Source organism: Tachypleus tridentatus, chromosome 3, assembly GCF_004210375.1.
Source record: "Tachypleus tridentatus isolate NWPU-2018 chromosome 3, ASM421037v1, whole genome shotgun sequence".
NCBI classification, from domain to species: Eukaryota; Metazoa; Arthropoda; class Merostomata; order Xiphosura; family Limulidae; genus Tachypleus; species Tachypleus tridentatus.
In genome coordinates, this window is record NC_134827.1 from 55,290,817 (window position 1) to 55,313,988 (window position 23,172).

General features: G+C 33.4%; 1 protein-coding gene and 1 long non-coding RNA gene across 2 annotated transcripts in view; one reads left to right on the plus strand and one right to left on the minus strand.

Moving 5' to 3' along the window:
* The window catches only part of LOC143246904 (uncharacterized), a 75,754-nt gene that overhangs the window by 11,458 nt on the left and 41,124 nt on the right, over positions 1-23,172 (minus strand). Inside the window, exon 3 of the long non-coding RNA XR_013026227.1 lies at positions 5,743-5,928. This is a non-coding gene — a long non-coding RNA (uncharacterized LOC143246904). The remainder of the gene's footprint in view (positions 1-5,742; positions 5,929-23,172) is intronic.
* ERp60 (disulfide-isomerase A3) lies at positions 4,662-19,112 on the plus strand. Its single transcript, XM_076494161.1, has 12 exons — positions 4,662-5,263; positions 6,269-6,356; positions 7,520-7,643; positions 8,321-8,428; positions 10,005-10,128; positions 10,998-11,111; positions 12,449-12,549; positions 13,701-13,893; positions 15,175-15,406; positions 17,380-17,459; positions 17,995-18,052; positions 18,295-19,112. The coding sequence occupies exons 1-12, from the start codon at positions 5,124-5,126 to the stop codon at positions 18,397-18,399; spliced, it is 1,467 nt and encodes a 488-aa protein (XP_076350276.1). The 5' UTR covers positions 4,662-5,123; the 3' UTR covers positions 18,400-19,112.

The following is a 23,172-nucleotide window of genomic DNA, read 5'->3' on the forward strand; positions in this document are numbered from 1 at the left end:
TAAAAACAGTTGACCATAGACAGCTATATAGATCAGAACTAAAATAACTGAAAATATATTAATGAATATCCTCGTTAGGGATATGGCTGTAGATTTAAAGGGCCCGGCATAGCCAAGCACGTTAAGGCGTTCGACTCGTAATCCGAGGGTTACGGGTTTGAATCCCGGTCGCACAAAACATGCTCGCCCTTTCAGCCGTGGGGACGTTATAATGTTACGGTCAATCCCACTATTCGTTGGTAAAAAGAGTAGCCCAAGAGTTGGCGGTGGGTGGTGATGACTAGTTGCCTTCCCTCTAGCCTTGCACTGCTAAATTAGGGACAGCTAGCGCAGATAGCCCTCGAATAGCTTTGCGCAAAATTCAAAAAACAAATAAACAAACAGCAGACTTATATTGCCAGAAATCAGGTTTCGATAACATGGTAGGCACAGCAGAAGAAGCCCAGTGTGTAGCTCTGTGCTTAACTAGAAACAACAAATACAGAGAGGTCTACAAGTTCACAGATCAACAAACAATTACATTGCTTCACCTTATTAGTTATTTATATTTCTGGTTATGTTTGAATTCCACAAAGCTACACAAGGTCTATCTTCACTCTAGAGGAAAGGCAGCTTGTCATCACCAACTTTTGGGCTTCTCTTGTACTTACGAATAGTGGGATTGACCGTAACATTATAGCGCCCCAATGCTGAAACGGTATGTTTGGTGTCACGGATATTCGATCATGCGACCCTCAGATTAGGAATCGAGCGCCCTAATCACCTGACCACCCTCATGACATCACAAAAGATTTCACCGGTTAAAAAGGGTTAGGTCAGTTCTAAATAATTCTAAACATAAATGTAATAAAGATTACAATCCGCAAGCTTTAACACCAATAAGTATAAATGTGGAATAAGTTATATCTTATAAACTTAACAAAGATACCAGTCATTTTGTATTTAAATCCAATAGGTTAAAAACTAATATCCATTCAAAGTTTCGTACGTGTGCAACAATCCACAAACTATAATATGCAGTGTTTCCTAAACTTTATCAGTTAATGTAAATTAGCTGCCTGGTGTCATGCATCACAAGAACAAAATGTGGTTTCATTTATACATCATATAAATAAACTTATGAGTCATACAAATGCGAATAGATAAACAGCATGCACATGACTGCGAGATACAACAAAATAATACATGGTCAGTGATAATACATGGACTTGTGAGATGTATTAGTAAGTTAAGGCTTTATAAATTATTTTAATGGTTCACCAGCACCAACCATACGATATGCTTCCAAGTATATATTATTAAATTTTATGTTGTTTCTACAAACGCGAAGATAAAATTAAAATTTTCTAGGTGTGAAATGTTGTCAACAGATGACACCACAATACCATATTAAATGGTTTTTGTTTAAACTAAAAGCTATTCAGTGTACTCTGTCCCACTGTGATCGAACATTATATTTTAGTATTTTCCACCCTCTATATTAAATATGAGCTACTTTCTTGAAGTTCAGTTTAAACCAGTAGTGTGTAATGCTTATTGAACATTTTATATCACGATCTTAGTTTCTCTGTTTAAAAGCAAGCACAAAGCTACACAGTAGAATGCCTGGAGACCCGATTTCTAGAGGTGTGAGTTCACAGTCATACCGATATGCCACTAGGGGACAACAGCACGAGAATCAGTATATATATGTACATATACTAATAATTAAGTCAGTACGATCAAGTTTAATAACTCTCTACATAGATGGCGATAGTAAAAATATAATCTGAGTATATATTAAAGCAGTCGCTTTACCAGTCAAGTACGTTAAGTTCACAAAATCTTTAAACGTTCTTTTGTATATGTATATATATACATATCAATATATGTATATTTAAAGTAATAAATCTTAACGTAGAATATATTTATCGCCATGCCTTCAGAATTAGGCCAAATCGTAGCTTAATGGTTACTTGGACTTTTAACTCAAGATTCATGATTGTGTGATATGTTACTATAAAAATGCTCCATTTCAGGGAGTTGGACGACCTATAAGGGTAACTATGAAATTCCGCTACTCATTCAAGCAGTAATAACCTAAACGTTGGCGGCAGGTGGTGTTGACTAGCTGCCTTTCCTCTAGTCTATCCGTTCAAAATTAGGGAAGACTATGGGAAAGTAGTTTTCTTGTTTAAGTTTGCGCGAAAATTACGAAGCATTCAGGATGGATGGACTCTGTATTTAAGAGTATTTACCCAACTTTAAATGCAAAACAGTACGGTAAATCCGCGTGAAAGTGTATATCAGTCTAGAAACAAATGCATATATATAGCGATTCATAATTCGCAAAACATTGCAAGAACTGGAGGTTCCTTAGAGGAGGATTACACAGAGAATGTATTTAAAAGAAACAGTCTATCGTTTTGCCACCAGAGGGTAGTTCAGGTATAAAAAAGCTGGGTGTATAAGTTTCCTCAGCACTCACAAAAGAATGTCGCGTGTTAAGAATATCATAGGTTACACGTGCAGCGTGCACTGTGTTAAATTTACTTCATGACAAAAAAAAATGGACGTAACATTGAGTAAAAACATCCAAGAGAGACGTAACTCGACCAGTGAAATGATTCTTTCAAAGATACGAACTGTCTAATTCCACTTGTATTTTTCAATCTTCTGGTAGTCTGTTTGTTTGTTAAAACGTTTTTCTATTGCCTACCATCTTCCACGTTCTCTCCAGTATTCCTTATGTTCCAAAAATTTTGCGCAAATAAGAATCCCTCTATGTAGGAAAGTTCGGTCATTGTTGACTACTTGCATTATGATACCCCTCAGTGGCTCAGCTGTACGTCTGCGGACTTATAACGCTAAAAACCGGGTTTCGATACCCGTGGTGGTCAGAGCACAGCTAGCCCATTGTGTAGCTTTGTGATTAATTCAAAACATTATGACCACAAAGTCTGTGAGAAAACAAAACCTAAGCCACAAGTACATGACAGAGCAGAGCATACTATATAACATCTCGTGAATGACAGAACTGCTTGTAGAAGTGATATCTGTAACATCAATACCACGCCTTGTATGATAGAAAGTTCACCGCTTAAATGGACCATGCATCATTGTAATGGTTGATGACAGTATGATCACGTGTTCTAGAATCATACCACAAAAGTACAACCTTGTGGTACAACACTGACCAGGAGAACGTCACGGGAATGTTGATGTTCCTCACATGTCGATGATGAACTACAACATCATTGTGTTGCGCGCTGTATTCCAACACGATGGAAAATATGCAGAATTTTGAAGAGAGCGAAAGTTCGCCAAAAAAACAGAGCACGTGAAGTAAAAATATAGCGAGTATAAACTCGCGAAAGACAGAATCAAACTTCTAACAAATGTGAAACTGTATAGCCATATTATCACCAGTAATAATTAGACCATTAATAAACAGTTTTAATCACCATCTACATAAATAGTTACATAACATCAGAGAAACCGTTTATCTCTCTAAATTTCACGACTTCCAGCTAATATACTGCTGTACAGGACTTACTCGACTTGTGAGATGAGCCATGTTTTTTTTTGTATGCTCGTAACGAAGTCTGAAACAGGTCAAGAGGGCATGGGCTTGTTGGTTAAGCAGGTTACTTTGACGATCTCCACAACTGAAGAAAATGAAACATTGAGAAATTTTATGACTAGTCCTGAGATAAGTCGATGTGATGTATGAGTCAAGTCTCCAGCAAAATGTAAAAAAAATATATATATATATATATCGTTTTATACGCCGAAAAATACGGTATTTCATCAACCAATGAGATCGTCTCTGTTTATCGATAGTTCAGATCATGGACATAGTGACGTCAAAAAGTGACAATTCTGAATTTGTGTGGACATCTTGAAATATTAATCAGTTACTTCATATGAACGAATGAATAACTCAGACCAAGCCTGAGCACTACTTACCATTCAGCTGGACGGCACGTGCCCATCACAAATTGTTAAATGTAAAGCGTGAAAGACCTAGCATTTCTACAGTCAATTTACGGATGTGATCCCCAACCATTGACCCAGCTAACAGTTTCCAGAGCTATAAGACAGAAAATTATTTGAGTTACGAACGTATAACAGAGGACACCAGAGAGTGTTGCGAACTGTTACCAATGTGCAGACTGCAGAGGTGTTTGTTTTTTGTTTCGCTATATTTAAGTAAAGGCATTTAGTGATTATGTAAACACTGTACACATCAGGAAAAACACAGAATGAGAGTGTGAGGTTATCCTCTTAACACTGCTGACCGTCTGTTCAAAACTGACAGATGTACTTTGTATGTGTTATCGATTATTTCATAAAGCTGTTTGAAGCTTTATCCACTGGCTGACGTATTAGAACTGTACTCTGCAGATGTGTTTCACGCGCCTGAATGAAGTAATTACCATCAACAGACAGCTGTTTACAGAGTTGACCTTTTTGAATGGTGAGGTCATACACTTCTTCATTATCAATCTGATGGTGTGGCCAAAAGACCAGAACAAACTGTGATAGCAAATATATACACATGAATAAAACCGGGAATTTCACTTCACGACGTAATACTTCAATTGGCCTTAAATTTTATTTTAAAGAGGGCTGATCATTACAACCTTCTGTTTAGACGACCGAATTAATGTTAACCAGAAGGTTAGAAAGTTATCCAAATGATGAACGGAAAAACTGCGGTCTTTGTGTTGTTATCTAATTATTACTGGATCTATAATTAAATGCTAAGCTTTTGCGAATTACTTACACTCTTACTTTACGAACAGGGCAAAGGAACATTATTAATACCTGAAACTTCGTGTCTTCAATCACATATCGCCACAACGCTAACAACAGCTTGTTATTACGAAAGTATACCATTCACCGAAACGACTCGAAGTATCCTGGGTGAGGTAATCGAGCACGCAGCTGGGCTACAAAAGGACCAATCAGCATTCGACAGCACACAGTACAAGGAAAGAATTATAGTGGGTTAGGTTAAGCCACGTTGACCGGTGGAAAAAGTGTAGGACACCGGTAGTTGAAATCTACTTTGTCATTTTCAAGCCAACTAGAAGTTTATATATTTATCTTCTTTCTTCTACAAAGTTGTCGGATATTTTATGAGAATGAAACTCATTTTTCTAACAGTTTATTTCGTAGCTTCTGCTGTTGCAAGTGATGTCTTAGATTTGTCAGGGCCAGATTTTGAAGACAGAGTCAAAGAACATGGCACAATGCTTGTAGAATTTTTTGCACCTTGGTAATTTTTTATTGTTTTTAACACTAACTATCAGTGAACTGTTAAGACTTATTGGTTAATATTAATTGCACAGTTGTTCAGTAACTAAGGTAAGGTAATAACTGTGCACTGTCACCGTTACTTGAAAGTTAATGTGCTACTACTGGGAGTAATAATAATAAATATATATAGATAATATAAAGATAATACGGTACTGTTGTTAATAGTAAATTACTAAATGAAGAACTTTAAAAGATCGTTTGTATTAAATTACGGGTACTAACTGTTAATGTTTTCAGTTTAATATTTTTAACATTGTATTAACATTTTTCGATTTACACTCGCATTCTATAAAACCACATTTATCCCTATATCTAAATATTCTTAGGCTTAAGCATGTACTATATTCAATTACAATTTTAAGAACTTGGTTAAAATGTGCTTATAAAATTAATACAGTTGTAACAAAAACAGAAGTTGTGATACTGAATTAGGCTTACCACAGGACTCGAAATAACTGGACTATTCCACTGAACTAAGTTCCCACACAACTTCTTAGATATACAGCCATTAGTCCTTGAATTTAACACTAGGCAATAATTACGAAGATTCAAGTTGGTACCAAAGTCAAATGAGCTTGTCTTTGGCAACTACAGTCATGTCTGGCTTCCAACACAACTCCGCACCTGTAATGGTTTATTTTACGTTATTAATGTTTAGGAGATTTCTTCTAAAACACGTAGTTTAAAATATTAAACCTTGTTTAGTTTATCAGGTACCAGTATTATTACTGTACGTAAGTTATTTGACTTTCCCAGTAAGTGGTGATGTAGCTATTAGATTTAACTTAAAAGAATAATTATGTTTATGTTGAAAAGAAACTTTGAAGTCAAGTTTTCTTAATCATATATTTATTGTAAGCATGTAATGTTATTAGATAAGTTAATTTTACAAAAGTAAATTATGCATCTGTAACAGATTAAACTAGGGTATGTTGCACATGACTTAATTGGCTATTTGCTTTAGGTGTGGACACTGTAAGAGACTTGCTCCAGAGTACGAGAAAGCTGCAACAAGTTTAAAGGACAATGACCCTCCTGTACCACTTGCTAAGGTAAGAACACATTGTTTTATTGGTAGCAATGCAATATTTAGAAATAACAGTGGACAGTAATAGGAGACACAAGTGTGGGATATGGACAACTCCAGTTAAGACAGCGTTACTTCTGTAGGATGAGCAGATGGTTATACGAGAGTTTTCTCGCGAATACAGCAGAAATATTACAATAATGACAGAGTTTTCAGGCAGTGGGATGTATGTTTTAAAGACCAAAGTTGAACATCAAAACCGAGATCCTTAATCGTACAGTTACAGAAGGAAACGGGTCTCTTGTAATTTTTTTGGAAATGACATACATGAAAGAGAAACAACCATAAAAGATTTTTGTAAAAACAAATTTGAAGAACTTGTATTTTTAACTGAAAACTTACCCATATTTCTCACTTTGTCCTGAAAATGTATGAGCACACTGTTATGTAAGTTCACACGTGTGCACTTCATTTCGAGTGGCATAAACAAAATCCAGATGTAAATATACTTTAGCTTCTCAAAGTTTCAAAGAGGTCTAACTTGAAACATAAAAGTATTTTATTGATAGTATTAAATATGGTAAACTTTAGCCTTAATATTGAGGTACCTTTACAGAGGTCCATTGAGATGGGACGTCAAAAATTTAAATGGTAATGTGTTGTTTCTGTTCCCTCTTTGGCTGTAGATAAGTTTATTAGAATAACGTAAGTTTCTATAAGATTAAAACCAAAAGAAAGGTCACTTCGGTAATATTTCACACCTTTCGGACAGTAGACGAACGTGTTCAAAGTTGTCCATTCTTGTATTTTTAAGTATAGCTGTAGCAAACAGAAATGCTGTCCCTAAACTCTGAATGGGTCATTAACTACAGTTTGATGAATTTTCTATGTTTTTGAACATGTATTTCTGTGAATTAAATCATGAGAGATAGTTCTCCTATCATTCTACATATTAATACCAATGTTTTGTGCCCTGAGTGTAAGTGTGATGGGGTGGACTTTTTTCCAAGTGTAATAGGAAAGTGGATAGCATTTTGTGATTTATACTATCACAGTTTTGTGCAGTGGACTCGGAGCCGTATCTGAAGACCAGCGAACAACATAAAACGGAGCAGAATGTGGTAATTTGTTTAGTGTTCTCTGCAAGTTTTTGTCAGTTGTAATAGTTTGTGATTTGCTCTTGTATAGGTTGACTGTACTTCAGATGATGGAAAAGAAACCTGTAGTAAGTATGGGGTCAGTGGTTACCCCACACTGAAAATATTCAAAGAGGGAGAATTCTCTGCTGAGTATTCAGGTCCACGACAAGCAGGTACTTACAAATACTTTGTCTGTTGTAACCGATTCACATTTAAAACTAATGTCATGTAGGTATTGTAAGAATTTTGACCAAATTTGAATTTTGTGACTGAATTTTCAGAGATGTGGTGAAGTTTAGTGTAAAATTATAATATATAACTATTGATGTTGTTTCTTGGCTGCTAATGGTATAATTTATAATAGTTTAGCTGAACTGTTTTAATATGATGATAATGTTAGATAACAAGGGTCAAACATGGCTTAGTGACTAAAATTTATGAATATGGATCAGTTTTGTGTCCACATTATGCTACTGACACACTGCAGTTGTATTACTGATTGTTTACGACTTCTTTGAGACAGTATCTAAAATTACGAATGGCTGTGTCCGAACCTGAGAGGTCTTTGACTTGGCATTCAGTATAATATGTTTAATATTAAACAGTAAAGTTGTCTTGAAGGCAAATACTGAAATAAAACATTACAACACTGGTCTACTGTTTAGTTTTGCTGAAATTAGCTTTCATGAAATGTGACATCTGAAAACCACCTAAGATCTCGTGATAAAAACCGTATAACCTGAAGTCTTTAAAACCAAAAGTGGGCCATTCTTATTCAGGAACAAACTAGGGTTCCCAGTTTACCTTTCAAAATAACAGGAAGTATTCATGTACTGAATGTTTGTTTTAGATGGGATTGTAAAATACATGAAAGCCCAAGTTGGTCCAAGTTCAAAAGAGGTTAACACGGTCGCTGATGCTGAAAACGTTCTACAAAAGGATGAAGTGATAATATTTGGTAAGATAACTATTTATGAACTCTGTTAAATAACTGTATGAAAAATACTGGGAATGTTGTTACCAGTACATAACTGATAAAAACAATATACTTTCTTTTTAAGTAAGAAACACATTTTGAATTAGCTACTAGAGTTGGTCTGGTAGCTTGATTAATCAGCTGGTTCCAAGTATCAATAACCTTTATTAATGCCACTTCAAACCTGCTAACCACAATTACTATTACTAATGAAAAAATCAATGAACATAGTTGTTTAATACAACTAGTTAAATAATCAGCATGCTGTAATTATGACTTCATTGTTTTAAGATAATTCTATACTGTATATTTAATCAATTAGTTACACAACTTACAAAAATATATAAACAAAAATTACTGTTTCAAATTGCTAATGTTTTCAGTTATTCTCAGTGCTTGTATCAAGTGAGAATAATTCTTTAGCCCAAGAATTAACCAATTCCACAAATCACTTAGCTCATGGTCCACGGTAAATATTGATAGACAGTTCTGTTGTTCTTTTACACATTTTTCATTGCTTGAATATTTTATTGTCTCCCAGTTCATTAGTACTTGTAAATATAATATTTTGTTAAAACAGTTTAGATACAAGTATATTTTGACAATAAGTGTAAAACTATATAAACTTGCTACTAAGTTTAGCCAGGTAAGAGGAATTTTGTAACAGTAATAGACCCATTTTTTGTGTATATATTTGCACCTTGTTGCTTTGGTATTGTCACTTATTACATATTTAATGAATTATGTAAGTCACCTCAGTATTAAGTTATGTCTTGCTGTAGGCTGTTTGTTATATTTTTTTCTGAGTCAAAGCATTAGAAGCACTTCCATTACATTAGTTTTTACGGCCCAGCATAGCCAGGTGGGTTAAGATGTGCGATTTGTAATCTGAGGGTCACGAGTTTGCATCCCCGTCGTGCCAAAAATGCTCGCCCTTTTAGCTGTGGGGGCATTATAATGTTTGGTCAATCTCACTATTCGTTGGTAAGAGTAGCCCAAGAGTTGGAGGTGGGTGGTGATGACTAGATGCCTTCCCTCTAGTCTTACACTGCTAAATTAGGGATGGCTAACTTTTGAGGATTTTTTCTTGTGAGTCAAGAGAAAGCATGCATTATTTTTCATTTATAGAAATACACTTCCAGCATGTGTTGTTTCTATCTGAATAATACTACTTCAGACCTTCTGAGCCTCCTAGGAAATTCAAATACCAATAGGATGCTTATCTCAAAATACATATCTAAATTGTTTAAATAATATCCTGTGATATACCATCCAGATAACAAGGGTATTAAGTTTAACTTGCTGGAAATAAGCCTTTGAAGTTCTATAATTTATAATAAAGTAACTTAACCCTTGTATATATATTTTGCTTCATGTAAACGATAGTGATGGAAGATCGTATCAGGTTTTGAGCAGACTTTACCCCCCCCCCCTAGTTAATATTATTAATTTTATGTGGAGATTAGTGTTACGTAGAGGATACAAAGAAAAACTCTACCTACATGTTAATCCCTTTAATATATTTGATGTAATTCCTAATCCAGTTTGTCTCTAATAGGATTTTTCAAAGATGACAGCAAATTGAAGGATGTTTTCCAAAAATTGGCAGACAAGCAACGAGAAGATTACTCATTCTGTCACACTTCTAGTCAGGAAGTACTGGACAAATATGGATACAAAGAGTAAGTTAAGCTTAAATTAACAGATGAATGTGGCACCTTAGTAGCATGCCAAACTGTAATTCTGTGATTAGTGGCCTGCCAAAGTTGAAAAACAAAACAAAAACTACCCATTCGTTAGATTCAGATCCACATTTTCATTATATTTGTGATTACATCCTATTGTTTGTTGATAAGAGTAGTCCGAAAGATAGCAGAAAGGGTGCTGACTAGCTGCCTTCCCTTGAATCTGTTACTTCAAACTTAACCTGTTGACTGCCAAGTATTTCAGCTGCTACAATACAACTCTAATGCTTCTTCATTATGTAACTTTTTTTCGTGGTGCCATTTTGGATCGAAAGTGAAACAATTTGTAAGTAGGTCAAATCCATGTATGGTGCTGACATCTGGCGTTGAAGTTAGGTATTATTGAGAAGAAATTAAATCATCCGTGGCGTCACGTTACCGATCGGCTTGGACGAGTTATCTTGTCTACGGCACTGAACAGGTTAAGGTAGGTTATGGCAAGTAGGATTTGAGTAGCTTTGCAAGAAATAACACAATAGAAATGATTTGTATGAATTAAACAGTAGATTGAAATCTGTATTATAAACTGAAAGGACAAAAGGAACAGTTTTATATGTATTGTATGAAGATAAAATGCCAAGCCAGGATATGTGTTACATGTATCACATGTAGGATATCTTTCAAGCCAGGATATTAGTATTTCAGTGAAAATATATTAAATGTTTGATACAATTTGTATGATTACAGAAGTAGGGTATTTCATAAATTTTTGTTTCATTTCACATTGTATTAAGGGCAACATACAGCCATATTGGCACAGAATGTTTCAGGTATAATGAATTTCTGTTTGAAAATGTCCTTTCCAGTGAGATAATTCTATTCCGTCCAAAGAAATTTCACAGCAAGTTTGAAGAAAAGGAACTCAAGTATGAGGGTTCTGCTGACAGTTTTAAACTGGAAACTTTCATCAAGGATAATTAGTAAGTATATGTTTTAGAGATAAATTTAAAGTATATACATTTATGACAGTGTTTGCAATTAACTTTGTGAGAGTAGGAAAGCTAAGCCTTGAAGGATCGTAATTTCAACCACAGAAACTTATGGCATAGTTAATCAAGCAGCCTTAAACTTAACTTTTAAAGGCAATAGCAGGTGGTTACCAATCAGGTTTCAAACTGCTATCAGTAACAATATTTTTCTTTTAAAAAGTTAACTGTAGCTGGGTTGTAATTCATATATTAAATGTGCACATTGTGTATGTTAATATTCATTTTAAGTATATGTATCGGTGTTTTAATTCATGTTAAAGAATGTTCAATTTGGACAAAAAACCTGGGTCCACGAGCACCTGGTCCAGTGAAGTCTACGTTTAGTCTGTATGTGTCATGGTACCACAAAGTGAACATGTCACTGGAAATTAAACAATACTTGTTAGCCACAGTTAGAATATTTACTTCTACTTAAATATTTGAATGTATGGTTCAAAACAAAACCTAAATTTTGTGTATCTCAGTGAATTTGTTACTCATTTCGGTGGTTTCTGTTTCAAAGAGTACAGAAATATTCTTGGTTTGTAAAAACAAAGTGTTTTTAGAAATGCACCTAATTCCAATGTGTTTTGATACTTAAAATAACTAAGTGTTAACCAAACATGGAACTTAGAAGTATATTAATCCATGTTTTGATTGGCTGCTTGTAAAAAAAAATGAGAGCGTTTAATGTGAAATTGGATATTTTATGATTTTGTTTTAAAAGCATTAGACATTTTTCTGGCCTTTCAAGTTTTGTAAACCTGGTTATATCTTCATGCTGTTTGCCTTAATAGTTGCTTTAATATTGAAAATGACTTTAAATGCCTCTTGTTGAAGTTAAGAGAATCATAGACATGTGCTCGGCATGGCCAGGTAGTTAAGGCACTTGACTCGTAATCCAATGATCACAGGTTCGAATCCCCTTTGCACCAAATATGCTCGCCCTTTCAGCTGTGGGGGCATAATAATGTGACGATGAATCCCACTATTCATTGGTAAAAGAGTAACCCAAGAGTTGGTGGTGGGTGGTGATGACTAGTTGCCTTCCCTCTAGTCTTGCACTGCAAAGTTTGGGACAGCTAGTGCAGATAGCCATTGTGCAGCTTTGCACAAAAATAAAAAAAACAAAAACATCATTAGGGTCAGAATAACAAGAGTAATGATCATTGGTGATGAATAAAATGACTGATTTATGTTTTCACGTAATTTGAGTGGTTAGAATTTGTTACATTACTATTGTAAGTATTCTCTAAATAATTTTTATTTTTTCTCTTGTGCATCTTTAGTCACGGTCTTGCTGGTCATAGGACACAAGAAAACTTTATGCAGTTTAAATCACCTCTGGTTGTGGCTTATTTCAATGTTGATTATGAAAAGAATACAAAAGGTTTGTTTTCATTAAACTACTTTAAGAGAAAAGTAAATGTTCTTTTTTCTGGATGTTACATGTGTATTTTCATTCACATCTCATGAAAGTAAATTAAACTTGCTCCTTGCTTATCTTTAGTGAAATAAATTTTAAGTAAGGTGTTTTAGTGTTAGCTGGTGGTTAGAAATTGTTATCACTACAAATAATAAATACAGTGGAACCCCTCAGATTCAGTCACTCCTTGAAAGAGGTCATTCAATCACAGGCTGTTTTCTGTTTACATAATCCCTAATTATGTACAGTGAAACCCCTCTAATCAGGCCAGTTTGTCTCAGTCCAGAATGTGGCTGCTTTAGAAGGGTTCCACTGTAATTAGCATTCAACAAGACGCAATTGCCAAAGTAATTACGTCGTCAAAATAAACAGTGTGGAATGAGTGTTACTTTTACCTAACACACAAACAAAACCATGGTGAAATGCAATTGTTTGAAGGCTCGTCATTGAGGTAGGAAAGTTCCGGGTGGTAATGCTGCAGTGGTAGGAAGAAAGTAGGACTTACAACAAATAGATGTGAGAAAAACAATTATTGAGGATGTAATTATGGTTTTTAGCTGTCTGGAATTTGTAAAAAAAATAACAATAATAAATTTTATACTTTCAATGAAAAATCACCAGAGAATGACCAATAAACAAAACTGCTGTTGTCATAAGTTTTTGCTCACAGAGGTGGAAACTGTAAACAGTATTTTGTGGTTAGCAGTTTGGATTTCCTTTCTATTCTATCCACGAAAACGTTTGCAATTTATATTGAAACAAAATTCAAGAACTGAGTATTTCAAAATATTAATCTTACTATGGAGATGTTAATTTTTGAAACCTTCATCACGTGCCTTTGTAAAAACATTGATGTATTAGAAAAAAAAACCTGCAAAAAGTTAAATGATGAAAGTGTAGCTTGTCACAAGAAACATAAGTTTAAAAACTGAGATGATACAAACATTTAAAATAGAAGAGTATTTAATACCAATTATTTGTTGACACCTATATTATTAGAACTTTATAAATGTAAATATTAAAGGTTTAATCTTTAAAAATTGTATTTTGAGCTTATTACAAAATGTGAATGTTGATTTATTTAGAAATTAAACACACTATTTGAACCACTTTAGGTACAAATTACTGGCGTAACAGGATTATGAAGGTTGCTGAGAAGTTTAAGAATAAGTTAAACTTTGCTGTGAGCAGCAAGAATGAGTTTGCAGGTGAGATGAGTGAATTTGATCTCACTGCTAAGGATGATAAGCCAGTGTTTGGAGTGAGAGATGAGAAGGGGCAAAAATTCCGTATGGAAGATGAGTACAGGTAACTTTGAAACAGAAATTTTCTGAAGTGAGAAACTTAGTTTGGGAAGATGTCAATCTATGTCTTTGCTAGCCAATCAAATTGTTGTATCTTTAACATCTCGGATGTTGTATGTTTTAATTTTTTGTTATTAGAGATGTAAATTTCCAGGATATAATATATGCTGATGAGTTTCTAATGCTTAAAAAGTATTGTTTTTGGCATGAACTTTTACTGAATGATAACAAAAAAAAAAATAACTCATTTCTGTTGCAAAATAACTTAACTATTATATGAAATTAGTCACCATTAACAAAACAGTACAACAATATTGTGAATTTAATTTTAACCTCAAAATCAAATATGTAAAATATCAGTGTGTATTTTTACAGCACAACCTAATAAATATTCATGGTTAGAAGATTGTTTTAGGTTAGCAGAGATGCCAACCATTACAATTTTGGTGTATACGTTACAACTATACCCTCATACAGACAAATATTACGACTTGTTGCAACTCCCAAATTATTATATATTATATAGGCCTATACAATAAAGTGATAAATTGTTCCCCCAGGGCTTGAAAGGAGTGAAAAGAAAATTTCCAGTGAGATACAAATAAATTTTGATAATAAATAAAACACATAGTCCAAATGGCTACTTGCGACAATCATGTTTGTGCTTGAAATAATAAAAAATATTTGTATCTCCGACGTCTACCAATAGTTTGAGTGCAGTGCTTATCAACCAATCAGCGCTTGTGTATATGGATATTTCCCATTTTCTAAACGGCATTGAAACACAGATGCGATCATTCACAAGATAGAAAAAAAGAGGCCTCGTTCACCAGATTGTCTTGTTTCTGGCAAATCTAAAAGGACTAAAACTGTGAAAGGACTCTGTCTACAAACAGTACACTCAGTCATTTGAAATAGTTCGCATCTCTGAGTTGCACTTTTTTTCAACTGAATAATGGCATATTTTTAAAACCTATTTGTATGATAGATTATTTTATGTTCTGATGTCTTCAATTTTATTGGTTAACTTCAACACGTGATTTGGGGTTCACATGTGTTTTATAAATATTAAATGTGTATGTCTGTGTTTGTTTTGGAAACTAGATAATTTCATTAAATATGTCAATGCTGTAAAGAACATTTCTGGGATCATTAGTGTTCAACATGACTCTCAAGCAGAGTAGTACAGAATGTTTTTAATTAAATATTTGTGTTTTATATATGGTATGGTTGGGGGGCCAACCAATAATGTGAAATATTTTCTAAATTAACTTTTTTTGTGCAGCCCAGAAAACCTTGAAAAGTTTCTACAAAACCTAATTGATGGAAACCTGAAACCTCACACAAAGTCCGAACCAATTCCAGAATCTAATGATGGGCCTGTAAAGGTTGCTGTGGGAGAAAACTTCAATGAGTTGGTGGTAGAAAATGAAAAGGATGTGCTAGTTGAGTTTTATGCACCATGGTGTGGACACTGCAAAAAATTAGCTCCCACATACGAAGAGCTAGGAAAAGAGGTACAGCAAATAGTTGATTGTTCAGTTGAAGACATAGCTAAAGTTCTCAGTTGTTTAGTTGGGTGTATGTGGTCAGAGCTCTTGAGTGTTTAGCTGGGGGTGTGGTGATAGCTCATGAGCATTAATTTTCCCCCTTCAACTTGCATAAATATAATTCTAATCTACAAACAACTTTGTTGTAGCTGCTTTGTTCATTTTTTACCACACCGTTAGAAGTGCAAGTCAATTTGAGCTTCAATAAAAGTGGTAATTTTGTGTTTCAGAGAAGTTAAGTCATTTAATGGAAAGGTATTACGTTGTTTACGACAGAACAATAAATGGTGAGAAATGCTTTTCAAGACAAAATGGTAACTTTAATTTGTAAATGTGGATAACTGGCTTAATTTTATCTTTGGTGTGCTTAGTAGATTGACTACTAAGACTTTTGTTAAGTGGTCTAAATGTTGTAACTTTTAGTTGTCAGTAATCCTCCAACCAGGCGTTTAGAGTTAGTGGTCACTTGCCTAACCAATCACGCTCACCAACCAAAACTGTCGCCTCACTACTTTGACAGCTCTGTGTACTGTTTTGTAATTCTATAGATATTATAGCAATTAACATGTTTCAGAACAAGAAAAGGTTCAAACCCTTGATTACGAACAAGTTCTGACTTCAGACTACAACACTGTACTACTGCACGAATCCTGAAGTTGCTTTGTGAATCAGAGTAATATAGTTAGTTGTCTAGATAAAAACAAAACTGTCAGTCAATACAAGTTATGATGTATGCTCTTCTTACTGTATGCTTATAAAGATTAATGTATTTAATCACTTGTTATTTTCAGCTATAAACCTAATATATTGCAAGGTTTGGCCAGCCTGGGATATTTATGTTAGCGATAAATCCATATACCAAGCTAAAAAAAAGCAAAACTATCTTTGTAATAACTGTGTAATAGTAAATTAATAGAACTAGATATATTATCAACCTGTGCTGTCAATGATAATATAAAGTGCTGTACACCTAGATTGCTCTTGAAGAAAGGTCCACCTTCCGAAAGTGCTCGGGTTATAAGGGTTTCTATTTCAGTTTTATGAAAACTTCTTGAACGTACGTGTTTTTAGCACATCGTGAATAAAACTGTATATGTTTCATGACATTACGTAATTACCTGTTACAACTGTAAGTAAACAGACTAAAAAAAATTCGGTGAAGTGAATTTTCAGAACAAAATATATAAAAAACCTTCATGTTAATTTATGGGATTAATTGCAATGTATTTATATTATTGTAAGACTTCTATGTCATTAGGAACTACACAGATAACATTCATAGGTTCCCAAACATATACTTCAGAAAAAGTCTTGTGCATAGCTAATAAAATCATAGATGTTGAAACAAGTTCATACTGATACTTTGCAAAAAAGGTTTCAAAATTGATGGAGCCATATGGATTTGTTACCAATTCTAAGTTTAATAGTTTTTACTGGTAAATTTTGAAAAACAAATCATTTCTGTTCACAAATGAGGTTTTATATATATTTGATTGTTTATATATATATTTCCTGAATTCTGACTTAAGATATTCTATATTTTATAAATCGTTTGTGTCACCTAAAACGTTCCTATAACTTTGTGTAGATTTTTGTAGGAAATACGGCTGTTTACCTGTCTTTTCCAGTCTCAGTAAAGATGACATTTTAATAACAAACTTATGAACTGTACCAAGTCTTGTTTGTAAAGTGTGTATAGTAGTTCAGATTAAGCATCACTTGTGGTGAAGCTTTAAAACACAGATGACATCAACAATAGCTATTTGACTTTGCACTAATTTAGAATGCAGTGAAACTACAGATAAGTAAGTTCTAGCAAATTAAGTGAGGCTATATTAGTGCTTTTAGAACACTAAAATCAAATTAAAAATTGAAACAAAGTTATTTGTTGCTTTGGTAAAACTATTCTATGACAATATTAAACTTTTTTTATTTAACAGTTACAAAATGAAGATGGGGTGGAAATTGTAAAAATGGATGCTACGGCCAATGATGTCCCTCCAAGTTTTGAAGTACAAGGGTAAGTTAATTTTGGTTTTTTATGACTTCCACATCCTACAGTCAAGTCTTAGTCCCACCAGTTTCTATTAAGACCAAAATTTCCTATAAGTCAGACTCCAAAGATGCTAAAAAAACTGATGTACTTTAATTTAGTGACAGTATTCATGATAGAGGTAAAATGGTGCAGTAACTGTGTTGTTGTGAGTGAAAGTCTTGTAGGATTAATCTAGAAGTGTCTGGAGAAGAATGGATGTGAAACCATGAAGGTTGGGATGTTTTCTTATCCACTTGAGCTATGTTTATAGATTAATTATCTAAACTTTTTTTTATATATATAATTTCCACCCTTAACTAGGCTGTTCTGTCTATTTCATTTGTTTAATTAATGCACTAGCTGTATAAGGTTTTTATAAATAACAAAAGGTTATGAATCACAATAGCCAATACGTACACAATAAGCGCATTCTGAAGAACACAATTGTAATAAATACTTTTTAACCTTTGCCAGATGTAATAAATTTAGCTAAGACATTTCAAACTTCTTAATTATACAGATTTCCAACACTATACTGGGTGCCAAAAAATCAAAAGGACAAGCCTAGAAAATATGAGGTAATTTTGTCTCTGATTTAAATAATTCATAGTGAATAACTGTGATTTTAAACCATAAGATTTACAAATGTAACAGCACTCTACTTCTTTCATTCTGATTATTGTAATACTGATTAACAAATCTGAAGAAAATCTAAAACTTTTGTTCCCAAGATCTCAAAAATTAGAGCTTAACAAGTGAAGTTGATATCATGATCCACTAAAAGATGTTCTTAAATTATGAGTAATGTTTTGTCTCACAGGGTGGCCGTGAATTGGAGGACTTCATTAAATACATTTCTAAACATGCTACTGATGAGCTCAAAGGATGGGACAGAAAGGGGAACAAGAGAAAAACTGAACTTTAAACCTTTGTTCAGTGAGCTGTTTGAACAAGAAATCATTGTTCTATATAGTGGGTTCCATCTTCATTCCTTGGTGAACACGCATCATTTTTTTTCTTTCATGTTTTGGTGAATAATACTGGCTGCAGTGATGTACTTGTGTTTATTCAGACGTTCTGATTTGGGGGGGCCAGTTAAGTGCTTGATTTTAAAGTGTATTTCAAAAATAAAAAAAATCTCAATTGTATGTGTATGTACTAAATCTTTGTTGTCAATTAACACATTGAGAATGAAGATATTATGCTTTAAATAATGTGAAAATGACAATAACTTAAGCTCACTGTGTTTTATGATCTAACATGACTTGTATAATTACTATTGTACCAAAAAGGTACTTTACAAAACGTTCTCTCTACAAACATTAAAATGTATAAAAACAAAACTAGACTTCAAAAGTTACGTGATACAAGATGGATGTCAAGAATTATGTTACGTGTGCATGCCTCATCTGCATGGTCGCTTGAACTTGTTCTGTAGAGTTAATGACGTATTCTGTACTACCACACGTACCACAGTTCATTTTATCTTTGGTTATTAAAGTATTTCTTGTACACAGTTCTTTATGTTCTTTAGATGAGTTACATCAAATATTTCCACACGCATTCCACAGTTTTCGTTTTCTAGAATGTTTTCAACTTTATTTTACTGTCAATAAATCTCAATGATTCAATGTTGAATAACGTTTTTTTTATTTTGTTTTACCCACTTCAAACTGTTCTGGTTTTAATATCTCATGTGCTATAGTTCAATCATAATAAGTCTATAAAAAAAATATATCCATATTTCATCACAATTTATTTCAATTCAAATTAAAAAGTTAATAGTAAACACATGGAAAGACAATTTATACTAAGTGAAATCAATGTATTAAACTCTACAACATAGCTCTATTGTGTGTGTACCTGAGTATTTCAGTGTCTGGCAAAAAAAATAATGTTCCATTTTAGACAACTTTTATAAATAAACTCATTCATGATTAAATAATTTCAAAATACAATAAATTCTTAACAACACATTGACAAACAGTGACATACTTGTTGAAATTTTCTAAATATTTAGCACTAAACAGATGATTCCAGTAAAAAAAAGAAAAACATTGTCACGAAGTGTGAAAAACTCAGTCCTATTATATTTTTACACTGCACATTCTAAGAATTCATTTCTGTAATGGTATTAGTATTTCATTGTAACAAGGTCTATATTGTGTACAACAGTCAAGTAATGGTATGTATTTCACTGTATTAGTCAAGTAATGGTATTAGTATTTCACTGTAACAAGCAAGGTACTAGATTGTGTACAACAGTCAAGTAATGGTATTAGTATTTCACTGTAACAAGGACTAGATTGTGTACAACAGTCAAGTAATGGTATTAGTATTTCACTGTAACAAGGACTAGATTGTGTACAACAGTCAAGTAATGGTATTAGTATTTCACTGTAACAAGGACTAGATTGTGTACAACAGTCAAGTAATGGTATTAGTATTTCACTAGATTGTGTAACAAGGACACTGTAACAAGATTTGTGTACAACAGTCAAGTAATGGTATTAGTATTTCATTGTAACAAGGACTAGATTGTGTACAACAGTCAAGTAATGGTATTAGTATTTCATTGTAACAAGGACTAGATTGTGTACAACAGTCAAGTAATGGTATTAGTATTTCACTGTAACAAGAACTAGATTGTGTACAACAGTCAAGTAATGGTATTAGTATTTCACTGTAACAAGGACTAGATTGTGTACAACAGTCAAGTAATGGTATTAGTATTTCACTGTAACAAGAACTAGATTGTGTACAACAGTCAAGTAATGGTATTAGTATTTCACTGTAACAAGGACTAGATTGTGTACAACAGTCAAGTAATGGTATTAGTATTTCACTGTAACAAGAACTAGATTGTGTACAACAGTCAAGTAATGGTATTAGTATTTCACTGTAACAAGGACTAGATTGTGTACAACAGTCAAGTAATGGTATTAGTATTTCACTGTAACAAGGACTAGATTGTGTACAACAGTCAAGTAATGGTATTAGTATTTCACTGTAACAAGGACTAGATTGTGTACAACAGTCAAGTAATGGTATTAGTATTTCACTGTAACAAGGACTAGATTGTGTACAACAGTCAAGTAATGGTATTAGTATTTCACTGTAACAAGGACTAGATTGTGTACAACAGTCAAGTAATGGTATTAGTATTTCACTGTAACAAGGACTAGATTGTGTACAACAGTCAAGTAATGGTATTAGTATTTCATTGTAACAAGGACTAGATTGTGTACAACAGTCAAGTAATGGTATTAGTATTTCATTGTAACAAGGACTAGATTGTGTACAACAGTCAAGTAATGGTATTAGTATTTCATTGTAACAAGGACTAGATTGTGTACAACAGTCAAGTAATGGTATTAGTATTTCAAGAACTAGATGTAACAAGTAATGGTACTAGATTGTGTACAACAGTCAAGTAATGGTATTAGTATTTCACTGTAACAAGGACTAGATTGTGTACAACAGTCAAGTAATGGTATTAGTATTTCATTGTAACAAGAACTAGATTGTGTACAACAGTCAAGTAATGGTATTAGTATTTCACTGTAACAAGGACTAGATTGTGTACAACAGTCAAGTAATGGTATTAGTATTTCACTGTAACAAGAACTAGATTGTGTACAACAGTCAAGTAATGGTATTAGTATTTCATTGTAACAAGGACTAGATTGTGTACAACAGTCAAGTAATGGTATTAGTATTTCACTGTAACAAGGACTAGATTGTGTACAACAGTCAAGTAATGGTATTAGTATTTCACTGTAACAAGGACTAGATTGTGTACAACAGTCAAGTAATGGTATTAGTATTTCACTGTAACAAGGACTAGATTGTGTACAACAGTCAAGTAATGGTATTAGTATTTCACTGTAACAAGGACTAGATTGTGTACAACAGTCAAGTAATGGTATTAGTATTTCACTGTAACAAGGACTAGATTGTGTACAACAGTCAAGTAATGGTATTAGTATTTCACTGTAACAAGGACTAGATTGTGTACAACAGTCAAGTAATGGTATTAGTATTTCACTGTAACAAGGACTAGATTGTGTACAACAGTCAAGTAATGGTATTAGTATTTCACTGTAACAAGGACTAGATTGTGTACAACAGTCAAGTAATGGTATTAGTATTTCACTGTAACAAGGACTAGATTGTTGTACAACAGTAAGTAATGGTATTAGTATTTCAACAGTCAAGTAATGGTATTAGTATTTCACTGTAACAAGGACTAGATTGTGTACAACAGTCAAGTAATGGTATTAGTATTTCACTGTAACAAGGACTAGATTGTGTACAACAGTCAAGTAATGGTATTAGTATTTCACTGTAACAAGGACTAGATTGTGTACAACAGTCAAGTAATGGTATTAGTATTTCACTGTAACAAGAACTAGATTGTGTACAACAGTCAAGTAATGGTATTAGTATTTCACTGTAACAAGGACTAGATTGTGTACAACAGTCAAGTAATGGTATTAGTATTTCACTGTAACAAGGACTAGATTGTGTACAACAGTCAAGTAATGGTATTAGTATTTCACTGTAACAAGAACTAGTGTACAAGTCAAGTAATGGTATTAGTATTTCACTGTAACAAGGACTAGATTGTGTACAACAGTCAAGTAATGGTATTAGTATTTCACTGTAACAAGGACTAGATTGTGTACAACAGTCAAGTAATGGTATTAGTATTTCACTGTAACAAGGACTAGATTGTGTACAACAGTCAAGTAATGGTATTAGTATTTCACTGTAACAAGAACTAGATTGTGTACAACAGTCAAGTAATGGTATTAGTATTTCATTGTAACAAGGACTAGATTGTGTACAACAGTCAAGTAATGGTATTAGTATTTCACTGTAACAAGAACTAGATTGTGTACAACAGTCAAGTAATGGTATTAGTATTTCACTGTAACAAGGACTAGATTGTGTACAACAGTCAAGTAATGGTATTAGTATTTCACTGTAACAAGAACTAGATTGTGTACAACAGTCAAGTAATGGTATTAGTATTTCACTGTAACAAGAACTAGATTGTGTACAACAGTCAAGTAATGGTATTAGTATTTCACTGTAACAAGAACTAGATTGTGTACAACAGTCAAGTAATGGTATTAGTATTTCACTGTAACAAGGACTAGATTGTGTACAACAGTCAAGTAATGGTATTAGTATTTCACTGTAACAAGAACTAGATTGTGTACAACAGTCAAGTAATGGTATTAGTATTTCATTGTAACAAGAACTAGATTGTGTACAACAGTCAAGTAATGGTATTAGTATTTCACTGTAACAAGAACTAGATTGTGTACAACAGTCAAGTAATGGTATTAGTATTTCACTGTAACAAGAACTAGATTGTGTACAACAGTCAAGTAATGGTATTAGTATTTCACTGTAACAAGGACTAGATTGTGTACAACAGTCAAGTAATGGTATTAGTATTTCACTGTAACAAGGACTAGATTGTGTACAACAGTCAAGTAATGGTATTAGTATTTCATTGTAACAAGAACTAGATTGTGTACAACAGTCAAGTAATGGTATTAGTATTTCACTGTAACAAGAACTAGATTGTGTACAACAGTCAAGTAATGGTATTAGTATTTCACTGTAACAAGAACTAGATTGTGTACAACAGTCAAGTAATGGTATTAGTATTTCACTGTAACAA